The following is a 19,850-nucleotide window of genomic DNA, read 5'->3' as shown; positions in this document are numbered from 1 at the left end:
GTAAAAACAAAATACTTTTACACTGATCAGCACACCTCTAGTTTATAGGGTTGTGCAATTGTATAATACCTATGGTGTGGAAATGAACCATAAGGAATCTTCAACACCTTTTAGCTGTGAAAAGGACACATGTGTGAAACACACACAACTACCATCCTCCTCTCTGTCAGGGTTTCCTAGGTAAGCATGCATACATGGAGAGTGTTAATGTCTTTCACATCACCCTGGCCTCTCCAAACACCTTACAAATGTGTTACTAATCACAAAATCGATCTCATAGTGAGCTCTTTGACTCCTCCAACAAAATATAATTTGTTATTATCCCATTTACTTTAACAGTGTGGGTCTGTATCATGACCGCGTGTTACTCAAAACGATCAATAACTGTGTTCTGTATGTGTGTCCAATGCAGATCATGGGATATGCAAATGTGGAAAGTGTTTCTGTGATGAAAACTGGTTTGGGGAATCCTGTCAGTACCAGGAGGAATGTTCACTCTCCAGTAAAACCAGTAAAGACCTCTGCCGCAATGCCCAGGGTGTAGTTTGCTCCAATGCAGGTAAGATGTTTGATATTGCATGGGGGCCTATAAATAATAGAACTGAAGGTCAAGATATGTGGCATGCAGTTGTCCAAACATTCTTTCATGGGTGGCCTAGAAAATAACAGTCTGCTTGTATTTCACACCTTGCCCCCAACCCTGTACTTAACCCTTACACCGACCTGAACATTAACTTTAGGTGATGTGTCTGTATGTTGTTAGCAGGGGGCCCAGCTGCTTGCAAATATGCCTGCTATGTGTTTACCGTGTCATTAGGGCATGTGTGTATGTGAAAATGCTGTGTATCAGGATTGGGCAAAATTCAGAATGTAAGAATTGGCTTGTTTTTGGTATTTGAATCAATTTGTTCACACTTCCAGTTGAATTGAAATGGTAGGTAGAAGATTTACTGGATTGAAATTTAAAACTTAACCAAGGGTGTACTCACACTAGGCGTTTTGAACTGTGGCGCGGTTCGTTTAGCCGGTCCTGGCCCAGTTGGAAGAGGTGGGCCAGGGCACGGTTCAGTTGGGCTCGGGCGTGGTACGCATGCAGTATGAGCACTAACTGCGCCGGAGCATGGAACAGATACTATTTTGTGTGCGCTACTGTCATCATTATGACCGCAAACATATTCTATTACTACTACTACACTACACTTTTCAATTAATTTATTCAAGTATATTTAGGTTTATAATGGCTCTGGTTCTTACCTTATGATGAACAGGAAATGCAGTTTGCGAGTAAAGCTGCAAATTATTTAATTAACGTCAGCTGCCTCCATAATAATTTTCTGATACATACAAGTGAAAATCAATGCACGGCATAAATTATAAATTAATTATTATTAATTATTTGGCAGAATATTAGCGAAAGTGGTTTTCTCCGTTATCTCATACATGACGTAAGCGTGCTCCGGCCCGGAATGTTTAGTGCAAGTGTGAGTGCAGGCCAGCGGGGGAGTGGGGAGGGGGGATAATCGCGCTCGGGTTCGGTTCAAGGCAACCGTGCCTAGTGTGAGTACACCCTAAGTTAACTATTAATTTTAAATATAAATTAATTTATAATAGGGCTGTCAAAACAATTAATCATGAGTAATGTGTGTGTGTGTGTGTGTGTGTGTGTGTATATATATATTATATCAATTTAAATTAAATTAAATCTATTAATTTAAATTAAAATTCATTTAATATACAAAATTCATTATATTATGCATTTATTGTGTGTGTGTGTATATATATATATATATATATATATATATATATATATACACACACACACAATAAATGCATAATATAATGAATTTTGTATATTAAATGAATTTTAATTTAAATTAATAGATTTAATTTAATTTAAATTGATATAAACTAATTTCTTTTAAATTATTATACATTTCTCTAATTAAAATTTTCAATATTTCTTTTTATATAATGTAAGAATTCTGAGGGGGAAATGTTGTTTATGATAACTTGTGTACTGGTAATTCATACTAAAATGTAAAATTACACTTAGAATTTTATTCTGCCATCTTCATCCAGTTTGCTGGCTCATTTCAAGTTCAGGAATTCTCAGGTCATTTTCCGTCAAATTCTGAATGGCATGTAATTCTACAGTGTATATAGCCTTAGGTTGGGTGTGTTTGTGTGAGTCGGTGTGTCTTCATATGTAGAAGTGTGCTTGCTGCTGTGCGGTGCTGTGGAGCAGTGTGACAGCGTGAGATCTGTGGGTTTTGACATTGATGTGTCTGGCCGACAGGCACCTGTCACTGCGGCAGCTGCATGTGCCACAATCCCGATGGGAAGGGCCTGATCAGCGGACGCTACTGCGAGTGTGACGACAGCGAGTGTTTGGATGAAGACTCTGGAGAAGTGTGTGGAGGTACGATCACAGGGTGACCAGTTCTGAGTGACCCATAAAATATTTGGACACATTTCTGCAAATTTTATGTCTAGATATCAAAATACAAAATGAAGTGGCATAAAAGCTCCTTATTTTGCTAACTGATTTTTGCTAAAACTTTCAATATACTCTCAGAAAAAAGGTACTAATATGTGCATTTTAGATAGCCTACTAACATGTACTCAGTAGTTCTTAATATGTACCTTTAATGTACTAATATGTATCTTTTAGCGGTAAATAAGGTACAAAAGTGTACCTTTTGAAAAGGTACCGCCCCAGTGACAACTTTTGTACCTTTTTTTCTGAGAGCCTATGGTGGCTGTAGCAATGGAAGCATTATGGCGCTTTTCCACTACATGGTACGGCACGGTACGGCTCGGTACGACCAAAAAGTTTTGTTGTCTGTTGCGGAAGTACAGATGTTCCTCTCGTTGATAGCAGAGGAGCGGATCCAGCGAGAGCTTGATGGGGCGATGCGGAATGAAAAAGTATTTTTAGGAGTCGTGGTAGTAGAGACGGCGCAACTATAACGACATGTGAATAATCCCGCCCACTCTAAAGCGGTACTGAACTGCAGTGGAAACGCAAACCGTGCCGAGCCGAACCGTGCCGTGCCGTACTGAGCCGTACTGAGCCGAGTCATACCACGCAGTGGAAAAGCTCCATTAGGAACATGCATGCACATTAGATGGCCAGCCTGTAAAATACAATATTTTTTAAAAGTCTGATATATTTTTAATATAGTCTGAGCTAAACTATTGAAAAATATCATACCACTGTTAACTGATTTTGTTAAAGAAAAATTAAGTTAATTGAAAACTTTGACTTACCATCTTGTGTTATTTTTTATAAAATAATTTTTATGAATAAGATAAAAATGAAGTGAAAATGTTTTTAATGATGTAGTTCCATTTTAGATAAGCATATGATTTTTTAATAGCATTAATATATATAAAATACACCCTTGACGATTAAATGACACCCTAATTCACATAATGACACTGCTATACCTGCATTTGGTCAATGATGATTTTTAAAAAACATCTCAAAACTCTGAAACTGAATTTCTCTCTTCCCTCTCCCTGTGTTCATGGTCGCAGGCCATGGAAAGTGTTACTGTGGAAACTGTTACTGCTCGGCTGGTTGGCATGGAGATAAATGTGAATTCCAGTGTGACATCAGTCCATGGGAGAGTAAGCGGAGATGCACATCTCCAGATGGCAAGATCTGCAGCAACAGAGGTCTGTCTTTGTGCAAGCATTTAGCTTTCTCTGACGTAACCAATATCACCCTTTAACCTTAACTAATAATATATTCCCATATGTTATCCTTAATGCTACTGCAGGGGCATCTAAATCAAATTAGAATTTAATTTGAGGGGTTTTCCACAGAGAATCTGCACCGAAATAAGTATAATTATCCCATATCAGCTGTATACAGCATAAGTAATTTCACCTGACAAGCACAAATAAGAGTGGCACAATGTATTTTCCATTTAGATACATCAGGCTGCCAAAAAATATTTGGCTCTCATATTGCCGGTGAACCTCCAGGGAGCTTCTCTGAAATTGATTACAGCAAAAGGGTGAAGTGGTACACAGCATAAACTCAACCTCAAATCTGAACCATTGTCTGTGGTTAAGATATCTACCCGCAAAGCATATCCACTCATCACAAGCAACTACGCTGGTTTTCTGCATCAAAAGCTTTCTAAAAACAACAGCATTTTCCAGTAGTTAAACTTTCCAACAGAGTAGACAATCCCTCATGGCCTTCCTTAGGCATGCTAATCCATCCATTTGACCACGTATGTATTTTTATCATCCGCATTGAGGGGAAAGCCCTCTGTCTCTAACAGAAATTAAGTTACCGTTGCTCTAGAAAAGTGCATTTGTTCGTTCCAGTGCACATGGTGAAAGATATCCGTTATTTTGGGCTCTTTTAAGCTATCCAGCCTCATTTTCTGTATTTGATATTCTGTTTATACCCTTCAATTATACGTTCTGCCCTGTGAATGGCAGGTCTCAGTGGATCGCTGCTATTGTGTGAAATGACAGCCTCTTTTAGTCAGTCAACCTCTCAATCCATGATGTAGCTTGCCCTTCACTTTGAAATACAACCATGCAAAGTTATTCATTTAATAACCTTTTGGAGGGAAAAAACGCATAAATGAAGCAAAAATGCTTAGGTTTTAAAACATCTAATAAAAGCTACTTTTAAACCAGACTCATGCAAACTCTATTAAATGTGATTCTGGCAAGTATGGGATGCCAAAGGGAGGCCTGAAAAAGGGGTCAAATGGCAGTTGCAGACAGGCCAGTAAGTAAAGAGTTTTAGATCTACAACTAATGTCTGTAAAGAAAACTATGCTGGTAGGTCCCTTAGATGAAAAAGATGTTCTCAGTCTGGTCAAGGTGTTGAGAGGCTATCCCGGGCTGAAATCTTTATGTTTTTAGAGGTAGAGACAAAAATGACATATAGTATTAGATGTAAAACTGAAGTTCATTAGCAAAGCAGTGTTATACGGAAAAAAATTGATTGATATAATATCGATTTTATATAAATAGCACAAAAACAGTGTTTAAAAAAAAAAGGTTTTTCTTTTTTTACAGGTTAACTTTAAGTGAATGTTAGATGATGGCAAAGTTTAAGTACAAAATATAAATAGAAGAAACGAGCATGCAATATTAAATATCCAATATTGTTTGGGGTCAATATCAATAAGTTTGGGGTCTGCAAGATTCTATATATATATAATTTTTTTTAAATAAGTCACTTATGCCAAGACTGCATTTTTGAGTAAAAATACAGTATACAGTAACATTGTAGTAATATTATCTAAAATACAATAGTATTGTAAAATATTATTACTATAGCTGTTTTTGTTTAAAAAAAAAAGGTTTTTCTTTTTTTACAGGTTAACTTTAAGTGAATGTTAGATGATGGCAAAGTTTAAGTACAAAATATAAATAGAAGAAACGAGCATGCAATATTAAATATCCAATATTGTTTGGGGTCAATATCAATAAGTTTGGGGTCTGCAAGATTCTATATATATATAATTTTTTTTAAATAAGTCACTTATGCCAAGACTGCATTTTTGAGTAAAAATACAGTATACAGTAACATTGTAGTAATATTATCTAAAATACAATAGTATTGTAAAATATTATTACAATTTAAAATAACTGTTTTCTATTTGAATATAATTTTATTACAATGTAATTTCCTGTGATGACAAAGCTGGGTTTTCAGGAATCATTACTCCAGTCTTCAGTGTCACATGATCTTACAGAAATCATTCTAATATGGTGATTTGTAACATTTTGTTTTTGTACTTATCAATACTCATCAATATTAGCTAAAAAAAAAAAAAAAAACATTTTTTAAATCAAAATCTTTTGAAAGAGTATAAATATGTTTGCTGTCACTTTTGATCAATTTAATGTGTCCATGCTAAATAAAAGTATTCATTTCTTAAAAAAAAAAATCTTACTGACCCCAAACTTTTGAGTGTTAATGTATATCCAATACTGACCAATACAGATTTAGTCTAATATCTAATATCGGCTGATAATCTATATTGTGGATCCCTAATTTTAGAGTTAGAGATGGTTCTGTAATGATTTTTATCATTAGCATTTCTAAGACACTCTTGGGCTTCCATTAATCGTTTCTTCCTTTCCTCAATGGACTCCCACTGAGTCTTAGCCAAGTGTAAGCAAGTCACTGATAAGGTTACTGAAGAGTGGGCTACTACATTGTATTTGCTTTTCTGTGACTAAGGGCTTTACACTAAGCAACAATATACTCTTACATGCACGACTGTAATAATACAGCTCATGTCATTTATTTAAGCATTCGCAGGAGGTTGCATAATGCAAATCAAGCGCAATGTAAGGTCTATATTCACTAGAGGACAGGTCTTTGACAGGACTGCAAACTGGGCTGCATTAAGACTGCACTGGGCCCCGGGGCTATGACTTACTGCAGGGCCCCCCATCACAATAATGATGATTTTTATCCCATATCAAAATTCTTGATGCACTGAATTTTGATAATTTTTGTTACCAATTTCAATATCACAAAAAATAATACTAGCCTAAGTTAAAATACGCTTACTGAAGACAAGTAAACAGTCACAAATTAGGCTACAACAGAAAATCTTACTTGAAAACTTGCTTGAAACGGCCTACTTGAAAATCTTAAAGCACTGAATAAAAAATATTATATTGTATAAAGAAAATGTACAAATAGGCTGAATAGTCTTCACTGTATAAATTCAATATACATTCATTCTTATTTATTTTACAAAAGTGATTTAGTCAAGGACAGTAAGTGATTTTCTTTCTGATGTTTGATGTAGCTACATCATTGACACAAATGGCAACAGCAGCTGTATATTAGGCTGCTTTAGAGGAATAGTTCACCCAAAAATGAAAACTCTGTTGTTGTTCTAAACCTGTATGAGATTCCTTCTGCTGTTGAACACAAAAGAATATATTTGGAACAATACTGGAAATCAGACAGTTGCTTGGTCCCCATGACTTCCATAGTATGAAAAAAATACATTATTGTAGTCAGTGGGGACCAGAAACTGGTTACGATCATTCTTCAAAATATCTTCTTTTATGTTGAGGAGAAAAAATTAATTCATAGAGGTTTAGAACAATTTGAGGGTAAGTATATGATGACAGTATCTTCATTTCTGAGTGAACTATCCTTCTAAGATCTCATCATATAATCCAGGATCTCATATAGCCTAACACTACACACATGCTTTCTCTTTAACTATTAACATTAATTTAAGACACACATAACGGTGTTTACAAGGATACTTGCAAAGACGGGCATTTTGACACATAACTATGTGTATTTGAACATTTAAGCACAAGGAGCGAAAGTTTTGTCAGCCGCTTTACAAGCAGGTGCGCGCTGCGCGTATCAGGCTGAAACCATCTTAATGCACTTATTTACCCGAATAAATTCTGCCCCGCTGCTTAATGTCCATGAACAGTTTAAACCATTTGTTTTAAAACCTGCTTAAAAAGCATTTAAATGATAAGCTTAGCCTACCAACATGAAAAATTACTATAGTAATTTATAGTAAATACTATAGTGTTTTTGAACCATACTATACTAAAGTACTTGAATTAATTTGTTGTGGTAATTCTATAGTTGCTGTGGTAATATAACAACTATAGTTGTATAAACAAGTTACTTTACCCAATACTGTACTAAGTTTTCTACAACTATAGGGTATAATATACTACAATACACTACAGTTTACTGTAGTAAAAACTAAAGTATACTACAGTATTTATTACAGTTTATCAGTTCACTATAGTTAATACTACAGTATGCTGTAGCATTCATTAACAAAGTGTTGTAAATACTATAATATATACAGTATAATACACTTTACTATAGTATGGTTCAAAAATACCACAGTATTTACTATAAATTACTATAGTATTTTTTCATGTGGGTACATCATGACGCTCTTCAATCAACGATTGATATATTTCTACCGGATTATCTTCCAACCCTAAAATGAATATAGTTTGTTCAAACACAAATCCAGTTAATCTAGTTAATCAACATAAATCCAGTTAATAATCAAACTAACTTCATCTGCTTCATGTGCACGGTTCACTTGCTGTTCCAACAACTTCCACTCCATCATCAGCTTTAGTAAAATAACCTGATAGCTGGGGATTTTACTGACTAGTCTAACTCATGTTTCTTTCTGTTGTTTGTATTTGACGTTTTTCATTTTTTGAGCCCCTGTCTCTCAGAATTGCTGACATGTTTACTTAGCCTATCGAATATTGTTCTTTGTGCGACCATTTCCAGATTACTCCAGAACGAAGTGAAGAGAGGTGAATGCAGACATAGCCTACTGGGCAGCGATCACCTGATAAATACGTGCACATATCGTTCAAAAGTCAAATATAGAATAAATAAATTTTATTTGTAAACCGAATTCAGACTATGTTTCTATCTCAAATGGTAATGCATGAAATTTATGGAAAAACTCAATTAAATAACAATGCTAATAAGTGGGGGGCATTGTGGCTTTGGCGATCGGCGCTCCAGTCAATCTACTCCACAGTCAATCACAGGCCCCCTCCTTGCTCAGGCCCCAGGGCTTCAGCCCCGCCTAGCCCAATGGTTAATACGGCCCTGACTGCAAATGATGGCAGCGGCAGTGGTCTAGCTCCCTGCTCGCAGGACGCCAGCTGGCTCGCTTCCCAGTGTGCTTTCACTGCACAGATAAGAGAAAACAGGATTTCCAGTTGTGCTGCAACTGGTCTGGCTCAGATTCATCAGAGTGGAGGTGTTTCCCGCAGCTCTGTTGCCATGACTGTCGCCCCAGCAATAGATTAGCTGGAACTTGGAGTAAGCATCCTCATCAATCCTTGCCATGCATGGTCCCTTTATTGTCAGCTGGGCTCTGGAGGATTTGGCCCCCAGGAGAAATTTGGCTTTCCCTTTCAGCATCACTTCAATTATAGTGCTGTGCAGCTAACTGTTTCAGTGAGCCCTAATCCTTCTAACACAGGCAAAACAGTTTGAACCCGTATTCCAACAATCGGAAAATGGCCTTACCTGGCATTGAATTTAAAACTTAAAACATAGTCTGTCCTAAATGTAAGTCATTAATATAAATGTAAGGAAGCTTCACTTTAAAAAAGGATCAGAACTGAATTAAGAATATTAATAGTAATGGCTGCTGAAAATTCAGCTTTGCCATCACAGTAATAAATAACATTTTAAATAACATTAAAATAGAAAACATATTTTAAATTGTAATCATTTCACAATATTACTGTTTTTGCTCTATTGATAATAATAAATGAATATAAATAAATGCAGCCTCAGTGACCATGAGAGAATTCTTTCAGAAACATAACATAAACTTGCCGATGTATTCAATACAGTCGTATAGTTTTTAATGAGAAATTCTGGCTTGAGAAAGGCTTGTTTGAAGGCTTTTTTTAAATGTTAAAAAAGTGTAATGAAATACGCCAAGCAGCTGTTGATTTTATTAATGAATAAGTGCCACATTTGGACTCATTTATTAAATAATGTTGTGTTATTTGTGATACATTTTTCATATTTACTTTAATAGTTTAAGATTTCTGAGCTCCTCTAAACTGTTACTTCAACAGGACAATTTCAGAGTCACACCTGTTCATATGATTGTCAATCCCAAAGTGAATATAGCCTAGTTTGACATTCAGTTTTACCATACTTTCACCCTGTCTTTGTAGGCACATGTGTATGTGGCGAGTGCACTTGCTATGATGTGGATCCCTCAGGAGACTGGGGCGACATTCACGGAGAAACCTGCGAGTGTGACGAGAGAAGCTGCCATGCCATGTACGACAGATACTCAGATGATTTCTGCTCAGGTGAAGCACTAGTTAAAACATTTCCATCAAACATCTCATTCTTATCATCACTTTATGTTGTATATATTAAATTTGTATCCCACTTGGCACAGTGTTTTTCTCAGGTTGAAATGGTCAGTTTTGTCTTCATCAAACCCCCTCAAAAGGAAATGGTTCACATTCCAAAATCCAGCAGTAAAAATACTGACAGTTGCTGAAAACAGGGCAGGGTGGAACTGTTCGATATCCGTTCTCTTCACGATCTCGCATAAATACGGGCCACTCACGATCTCGCTTAAACATAGGCCACGTGGATTATCCTGAGCTGAAGAACAACAGATGCGGTTCAGAAGCATTTCAACATCTGGTTCTAATGCTGAGGAATAACTCTGTGGCCATATGTGCTTCAATCTTATGTCCGCCTCAGAGGATACATTTTTTAAATTCACGGTCAGCCAGACCTGTGAGTGGTGCCCTTCAAATCCATAAACCGCCACACACACACCACCAATGTATAATCTTTTTTCTGTATCTAGGGCAGCTTCAGGCAGAGCTTCAGTCGATCGTTCATCCATTAAAGGACTCTAAATCCTGCTATGTGTCTGTTTGAAGGTCACGGCCAGTGTAACTGTGGCAGGTGCGACTGCAAGGAAGGTTGGGCTGGAAAGAAATGCGACCATCCTCTCTCCTGCTCGCTGTCTGTGGAAGCCAGTCAGAAGAAGTGTCGGAGAACCTCCAGCCTGCCCTGCTTTGGCAGAGGTAATTAAGTCTAGTGTCTATTCATCTGCGCCAGAGTGGTTTCACAGATCCGAGGTGTTGCATTTGTGGGTCGGGTGGTAGGCCAGAGGACTCTTAAAGGTGAAGTGTGTAATTTCCGACTCTCCCGATTAGTCGCTCTATGGCGTGATGCAAAGCTTGAGCGGAAACAATGCTAAAATTAGCAAAACTCTCATTTGGCATGTCAATCTTAATAGACTGGTTTGAATGAAACACGTGTTGGTACATAAATAAGGTTGTTGCGGTTTGCGTCATTCTCTGAGCCTGCAGATTAATTCGAAACAGTGTTTCGGCAATAATTATAAGAAACCAAACATGTCTCTGTGGTAGTTTACTGCTAAACCCAGAAACAACACAAATACTCCAAACAGATGCAGGATGATGTCTGAATACACACGACAAATAATGGATTTTGATAGAGCTGTGTGAATAATTGATTTCTCCTTCTTTGGATGGATTGTTTGTTTTAATCAGATTATTGATTTTCAAAACATTTACTATGGTAAACCACAGTTTAAAATGTAAAAATGAGTAGTTGTTACCTTGGCTCGCCCTTAAAATGTATTTTATGGCACACTCGTCAGTTATAATAAATATACATTTTTAGCAGCTAATTTAGATGTTACCACACGAAATACATTGTTAGGTTAACTGGCCACCAAAATATTGTAGTTACAGTAATTGTGACTGTAATAAAACTGGTCATTTGACTGGCAATTTAATTTACTTGACTTCCTAAGAATCACTTTATGTATTCCCCAATTGTAAGTCGCTTTGGATAAAAGCGTCTGCAAAATGACTAAATGTAAATGTAATTTGGCATTTGTGATTTGATTCTGGCACAGTTGAAGAACCAACATTAATTTAATAAGGTTTTATAGTAGTAACATTAATTGTAGTAAGAGAACCTAACAATTCAAATAAATTTAATATATATATATATATATATATATATATATATAATTTAATTATTTATTTATTTATTTTTAAAACATATCGCCATAATAGTCTGAATTACAATATTTTAAGAATCTATGGTACTTTTTGTAAGGGTAATTATGAACATGTAGTTTGCTTCAGGTAGGTGTGCCCAGCTGTCTCTCTGCATGAGTCTTGTTAGAAAGAAAAAAAATGTCACAGTAGATGAATCAGAACTAGTGCAATTGTTCCAAAACAATGCTATTTCCATAGTTCCCCGCTGCAAAGAAAGTGAAGAGCGATAATAATAGTCTTGTTTCACTGAGTGAGGTGATAATTTAACTTTAATGGAGCCCGTGTTCTGTGTGCTTGTTTTTTAAAGGACTTCCGCCCCCGTGCTCTCTTATACTCCAGCGACATAGAGCAGATAATATAACTTGTCTCATTTTAAAAGTAAAAAATTAAATGACTTTTGCTGTAATGGCTGGGTTGAAAGTGTAGCCTACACATAATTCAATCCAAAATCTTTTTTTTTTAGAATGCTACAGTAAATATTAAAAAAGCTAGTCCATGTTTGTCATAGACAATGTCAATACTGATTCGATCCAGCGTACCTAAGAAACACAAATGTGAACATGCAGGCTGGAAGAACCAGGTACCTATAGAAGCTTTTGTGTTTTATCCCTCAAGGCTTTAGCTCTGCATGTTTCTGTAGCACCTGAAATAACACTGAATCTGGCAGCAAGTCTTGTGGAGAAACTTAGAAACAAATCTTTTAGTGAACCAGATGCATTGTATTAATTTATTTTCAGTACCATGTGTATATAAAGTTAAATCCGCATAGGGATTTCTGGCTTGGATCTTAGCACTGTGAAAACTGCTTGTTCTGGTCTTTGGAGGAACATAGAGAGTATGATGTGAGTGCCTTTAAAAAAAAGAAATTATTAAATTGTTACAAAGTCACTGAAATTAATGATTAACTTTAATTCCTTCAGCTGTACCTTTAAGCATCTAAATCTGCTTTAACCAAATGGTGGGTTAAATTGTGTCCAAGCTCAATAATTAATTGGCAGGAAATCTAAAAATAAAAATAAAAATGAAAGAATTCCTGGAAGGAAGCCAGTTTATTTAATTAATTTATTGCAGCACTGACTGACTGAAGTGTTCCATAATTTTATGACAAGGTGTACAAGTACAACCATGTATTCTGATTAAATAATCCATTGTTTATTTATTATTTAAATAATAATTATTATTTTAATGATTAATCAAGTATTATTATATTATACATAAAAAATTACTTATATTACTTTATATTATAGTAGCTGTTTCACCAGTGCCTGTTTCTTTTTTCTTAATGAACTCTTTCCCTGCCATTGATGGAATTTTCACGTTTCCATGTTTTCACTGGTGTACGACAGGAGGCGCTATTATGCATCTTCTGAAAAAGTATTGAACGTCTGTATAAAAACACAGCGAAGAAGAAGCAGAAACAATCGATTGCATGTGTAAGCAGATGCATATAAAAAAATAACACTATCATCAAACAATAATCATTATATAACTCCTAACTAAACTACCTAACGTTACAGAATGAAATGATGATCCAGGAAGTGGTATAGGACTGTGCAAGCTTTGGGGGTGTTGGTGGAAGTGACTGACTCCATCTATGTTTTGATCTGGACGTAGTTGTTTTGTTTTGTTTTTTTGTTCAAAATATTACTTTTTTATGAAACTTACCTATATTAAAAGCACTGATAAAAACAAAATGCATGAAGCTAGAATTAAAACAGGGGCTTTTGCTTAAGAGCAGAGGCTCTTTTGGCATATTGCATATACAAATATTCATTCAACACAATATTCTGTGGGCCATGAAAATTATGTGAAAATTATCAAAAATGCCATCAATGGCTGGTAACTTTATAAAAAAATAAAAAATAAAACACTGGCGGGGAAAGAGATAAATGGATTAATTTTTTTTCCCCAGTCTAATTATTTTCACTTCACAGCTCAGAATAGTTGCACTTGCACATGCCTCAAAAGGGGGCTTACAATGAATTACAAAGATACATAACAGCTACAAGTGTATGCACTACTTGCTTTATGCAAGCACTATATAGGATAAATCACTATACAGGATTTACCCTATTATACTTTATCGACACGAATTGATAGGTGAAACAACAAACAGCCACCCACAAATAGTCTATAAACAAAGCATCAGGCTGTCTGAGTTCATATGAACAACGGTTAAAGTTACTCGTCGTCAGGCTACAGAAGAATACCATAATTCCTCCGTTCAATTAGGCCTAAGACATCGAGAGTCTCGCAGACCTATAACAACCCAGCCACAACACATAATTGCGAATAACATCCCTTACCTTAACACAGAATCGACCAGAGTCTTTAGAATCGACAAATCTTTAAGTTAAAGTGTACTAAACATGAGTGGAATTTGCACCACACCCAAAAAACTTTAATTTTGATTTCATGGGGACTTTAAAGCTTTTCCTGAATGCAGTTTGAATGGAACCCTGTGGTAGAGGTCTACACGGGTCCAAAAATTCAGTCTGAGCAAAAATTTTAGATATAACAACAAGACGGTTCATTCATAATATTATTTAAAAAAGAATCAATAATAACTCACATATGAAGGTATCCATTATCGCCGTGCGTGTGCATTAACGCTTATAGCCCCGAACCCATACGGATCCCGGGTTGGGTCCCGGGTCCTCGGGTCTCGGGTCCTCCGTGTAGACCTCTACCCTGTGGCTTTACAGTTCAGCATCAATAATCCATAGATTCACTGTCCCTCCATACTGTGAGCATGTGCTATGAGACGTGGCCAGCAAATGATGATTTATACATCTGTTTGCATAGAATTTCACCCATGATTGGAGCTATAGATCTGCTCGCTGCATCCATTATCCTGACAGCAGGTAATTATCCAGGTTTCCTCCATTCTGAATTTCACTCCCACAATTAAGGACTGTCAACCTGGTTGAATTAATCCAACATTTACACAGTTCCACAGAGAAGCCCCATATGAGGGATTCCCATGCCACATGGCAGTTGCTTGAGATTTATGAAGCATCTGACTAAAAATAGATATCTTGATTCTGTGTGTGCTAGCCACACTCCTTTTATTTATGTGCCCATTTTTCCTAGTTAAGAACGGTCATCATTTCCAGTGACTCATGAAAACTCGCAGCAAATGGACAGCGAGAAAGCAGGATTCAGTAGAAGAGCTCGTAAATGGTTTCGAGAGGAAACAAAGAGCCAGCTGAGACATCGAAAAGTTAAAATCTGGAAGATTTCCCATTCTCTTAAGCCTGGACTATCATCCAGCAAACACCTGTTCTGAGAGTGTTTCTGCTGAGGCTGGAAAACCAGCTCCTACCGTAGATAAGTTGATTATTTTGTGAACTTGTCAGCAATTTCGTTGCATATTCTCTTTACATACGTCAAACATTTGACGTTTAATGTTACCATTTTACATGCTATGATAGGATATCCAAAGATATTTACTATGGTTGTATATCCCTCCATTTGAGAAGCAACAAATGAGTGATTGCACTGACGGAAGCTACTGAGTGTTAGTTTTTACACTATTCATTAGCTCACTAATGCACTCTATAGATTACTGCGCAGCGCCGTATACAAAGAATGCATCTTGATTAAACATGCACAGCAGCAATCATTCAACACTCCCAGCCGTCTTACAGGAGAGGGAAAAAAGGCCTAATTTGCCACGCAGATGTTGACTGATATCCAGTGTGTTGTAGGAACTGCTTGGCGAGATGAGCAATCTTTTAAAGCAAATCAGCAGAATTAGGGCTGATTGCAATCACTTCCTCCGAGTTTGATAATGGTGGCCTTCTCTGGTGCACAAGGACCAAGTGGTGTTCTGCACTGAGAGGGAATATACTTTCTGAATGTGGCCAATTACTATGTATATGTATATGCTGTTGAATTGTGTGTTGCATGTTTAAGTAAAAAATAAATGAATAAAATGACATACAAATGTACCAATATGCTATAGAAATATGACATTTTCAAAACAAATATGCCGTATTAGTGAATTACACTTTATATTTATGAACATAAACATGCACAGTGCTGTCATTGTTATGGTCCCTATAGCTGCTAGTGAGAAGCACCTGAAAAGTGGACTCGTGATGCCTTCAAATGCCACATCTTAACACAACTCTTTCTGTACTCCCTGACCTTTCTTTTCCTGTGCTGATTGAAAGGCTTCCAAATGCTATGTTTCAAGATTGTCTGACAGAAGCAAAATATCTCAAAAGAAAAAGTGGTAAAGCTAGTGCTTCTCCCCAGATTGCTCTATAGTCAGTACCAGCAAATGACGGGAAGGGGTGCATTAGAAGCAAATATAATATTAATGCCTCTTAAAGTGTGTAAAGCTGTATGTAGTGACTACAATTTGGATCATGTAATTTTTGTATTAGTGTTTATGAATGAATTGTGCAAATATATTATATTATATTATATTATATTATATTATATTATATTTTTCAGGGTTTAAATTAGGCCGGGGCCCATAGACTCCAGGGCTCGACATTAACGCTTTATTAACGCATAAAAATGGAAAGTTTTTATATTTAAAATACAGTTAGTTAAGCAACATCACACAACGTTTTCACCATTCCGACTGTTTAATAGTTCTATAAACAGTTCAATAAGCAAATACAATAATATTAGGTCACTTGCATTTTAGGCGGAAACAGCGCATCTCACAGCAACCAGACGATTCATTGCTAATTGATTCCGTGTTTTGAACGAATCGGTTGAGTCAAAGTTTCATTAGCCCATGCATAAACATCTGATGAATCTGCCATTTGAACGAATCGTTTGAATGAACAACTCGACTCAATCATTAAACGCTCACTACTGGCAACTACTGGCGTTTTAAAGGTGTCATATGATGCGATTTCAATTTTTCCTTTCTCTTTGGCCGGATCGGCTTTCACCATGGACGAAGCGGAGTCCAGCCCGGGGTCGTCACATGTGGTTGCCGCAAGCCCACCAGCCGTTCCTTACTCTAGCCCGCCGGCCTCCGCTCACTCAAGCCGCCGGCTCTTTTGGAAGGACACGACTAGAAATCAGTGGTTAAGTTGTTTGTCATTCTCCGATCACAAATGCAGACATGGTTTTATGTTTACGGGGTGCGTTTCAACGCAGCGTGTAAAAAGACAGTATAAGTCATTATAATCCGTAATTATGTCCCCACTGGATTTTTACACATTATTATAATTGAATTATAGATCAAATGTAAGAATCTGAAATGAAAGTATTAATGAGATTAGTGGGAAAATGCCCTCTATAAAGTATAAAATATAAAAAACACACAGATTTATGTCACAGCTGATAGAAAACTGATGAGAATATTGCTTCAGAATAAATCATATTTGCAAAAAACAAAACACACACACACACACACACACATATATATATATATATATATATATATATATAAGCTCGATACCATAGAGCCCCCCCATATAACAAATCCCAATTATATTATATTATATTATATTATATGTGTTGAATGATTTGATTCTTACTGTAGTGTACAGTTAAAGTAATTTTATATTCATATATACAAACCTACATGCATTTGCATCTTAAACCCTACTGTGAAATGGTCCACCTCTGGTTCTTTGTGGCTCTTGACATTTCTTAATTGCACTTTAAAAGGCAGACAGTGAGAAACCTCCTCACCCCCTTTAGCACCCCAGAAGTCTCATTTGCATGAACCTCTGTATTTGGCAGGTTAATGCTTCACAGGACACATCAGGATACACTCAGCACGGCTCCGGCACACTTGTCATTTAATGTCAGAGCTGGCGGTGGTCTGTGCAACTAAACACTGGTGTCTTTACAAGCCTGATTGTCCTTGTCAAATTTGTGGCACAAGAGTGATACAGTCTTGGCATTCAGTCATTCCAGACATGCCAAAGAATAACTTCAAAATGGCTGTGCCCCAATTCGTATTTGTCCTAAGTAGTATAAGAGATTAGAATAAGTGTGTCCTACATTGAAAATAAGCATTCCAAAGGTGGATTTCCTAAGTACACTCTTAAAAATAAATATTCTTTATTAGAATCAACGGTTCCATGAAAAACCTTAAACATCCATGGAATCTTTTCTTTAGTGTTCTTTATAGAAAAAGCTTCTTGAAATAATTAAAAAGTAGGCTACTTAATACTAAGAAGGAAAAAATGGTTGTTTTAAGAACGGTGTACACATTTTTTTTCCAATGCAGAAATGCACACTAATGCATGTAATTTTATTATGTACTGTAGTATAAATCTGTGAACTGTAACATAGCCAATGTCTTGAGAAAACTCCTTAACTGTGACAATATTGTAATAGAAATCCCGGTCTAACACAGAACAGCTGGCACACCACCCTCTACAGCGTTTACTCTAAATGCCCATCTCAGGTTTTAAGCACCATGATCATAAATTTATAATAATGTAACTCTTAGAGATGAATTAGGGGTCATATTATTGGAAATTGATGATGCTGAGCCATTATGATGTTTAACAATTTAGAGGAACAGGGCTTTTGTCTTGGCACCTGCGCAAGCACAGCTCCCTAGAGAATTGAACTTGCCGGATGGCTGTCTCTCAAATATTGTGAATGAATTAATTGTTTCGATTCGGACCAAAGTGCAGTACATGATCAGCGAGGGAGCCATTAATCACACTGAAGCTGCCAGCGCTGCTCTCTCCATTTATACACACATAATGCAGCTAGCCGCTGTGAAAGCATATGGAAAAGATACACTTTGGCTGTCTAGTGCATCATGTGTTTTGTACTGTCTGTAAAAAGGCACTGAATGATAACTTGTACATTTTAACTCATTGAGCTCCACTTGTCGCTGACAGTTCTGTATAATTTGGTACCAGTGATGGATAATGCTATTAGAGGTGTGAAAATGAACGGAATCAGACAGAAAAGACAGGTGGTTTGTCATAAAATGTTTTTCTTTACGTGTTTTGAGCACTTCTCTCTTGCAGGCTTAGCAGTTAAATGTTGGGTAGCCACGCAAGGCTAAGGGAAGGGCTACATGACGTCACTCACGCTAATCGATAAAGGAAAAGTGTTATGACATCACCAGTTACCGTGGCAACGGCAGCACGCAGCTTTTATCTGCTTGGCAGGCTGAGGGGTTGTCAGACAGGGCGTTGCTTTGTTGTTCTCCTCGCCTGCACGGTGCTGGAGTTGTAACGGCTGTCAATGTCAAACAATGACAGTGCCACTTTAGCAGACTAATGTGCTCTATGATAAGCATAGACCGTGACACTCTGTGCTTTTCAGTGCAATGAGCTTTCTGGTTGACCTTGATAAGCCAAATTCAAGGTGAAACGTAGATTTTAACTACCTTCATACAAGATCTTGATAAGAAAATAGCAAAAATAGCCACATATTAGATTGCTTTGGGTTTCACTGTCATGTTTGGCTTTCTTGCCAGTCACAGAGTATTTGTGTGTTTCAGGACAGTGTTTGTGCGGCCAGTGCACATGCCACCCACCCGGAGATAAACGCGTACACGGCAAGAACTGTGAGTGTGACGACAGGCAGTGTGAGGACCTGAACAGAGAGATCTGTGGAGGTAATACACACAAACACACACAGCAGGACGAGATAAGCAGTAATGGTGCCGTTGTCTGACCATCTCTAAATGTTGCAAGTCTATGGGCCATAGTAATGTAATGCTCACCAAGACTGCATTTATTTGCTAAAAATACTGTAAAAACAGCCATTCTGTGAAATATTATTACATTTGCTGAATTTTCAGCAGCCATTACTCCAGTCTTCAAAGTCACATGATTTTTTCAGAAATTATTCTAATATGTTGATTTGGTGCTCAATCATTTATTATTATCAATGTTGAAAACAGTTATGCTGCCTGTAATGTTTTCGAAACCATGATACAGTTTCCCCCCAGGATTCTTTGATAAATAGAGTGTTCAAGACAACAGCATTTACTGAAGTATTAATTCTTTTGTAACAAGTCTTTACTGTTACTTTTGATTAATTTAATGTGCCCTTGCTGAATAAAGTATTCTTTTTTAAAAAAATCTTATTTTTCTATATTTTCCAATATAATTTAATAATTTACAATTATGATAAATTGGGATACTTTAGAGCTTATATAACTTTACTATCAAATGTAAATCTGGATATTAAGTTAAATTTAAAATATTTTTTGTACATAATTTGCTCAGAACGTAATCACTCTTGAAAAAAAGAAGAGAAATAGCTTTCTTTTTGCCTCTAGTTGATCT

General features: G+C 36.6%; 1 protein-coding gene across 2 annotated transcripts in view; it reads left to right on the top strand.

The window, feature by feature from the left end:
- Positions 1 to 19,850, top strand: part of LOC107690616 (integrin beta-like protein 1) — a 50,194-nt gene that overhangs the window by 13,834 nt on the left and 16,510 nt on the right. For both annotated transcript variants that reach the window (XM_016489000.1, XM_016488999.1), the window contains 6 exons: positions 413 to 559; positions 2,297 to 2,419; positions 3,541 to 3,681; positions 9,718 to 9,858; positions 10,450 to 10,596; positions 19,058 to 19,174. In XM_016489000.1, the coding sequence (XP_016344486.1) occupies positions 413 to 559; positions 2,297 to 2,419; positions 3,541 to 3,681; positions 9,718 to 9,858; positions 10,450 to 10,596; positions 19,058 to 19,174 (816 nt within the window). The remainder of the gene's footprint in view (positions 1 to 412; positions 560 to 2,296; positions 2,420 to 3,540; positions 3,682 to 9,717; positions 9,859 to 10,449; positions 10,597 to 19,057; positions 19,175 to 19,850) is intronic.

Source organism: Sinocyclocheilus anshuiensis, unplaced genomic scaffold (genome assembly GCF_001515605.1).
Source record: "Sinocyclocheilus anshuiensis isolate Anshui unplaced genomic scaffold, SAMN03320099.WGS_v1.1 scaffold1709, whole genome shotgun sequence".
Classification (NCBI taxonomy): Eukaryota; Metazoa; Chordata; class Actinopteri; order Cypriniformes; family Cyprinidae; genus Sinocyclocheilus; species Sinocyclocheilus anshuiensis.
This window is presented reverse-complemented; position numbering and strand designations above follow the sequence as displayed.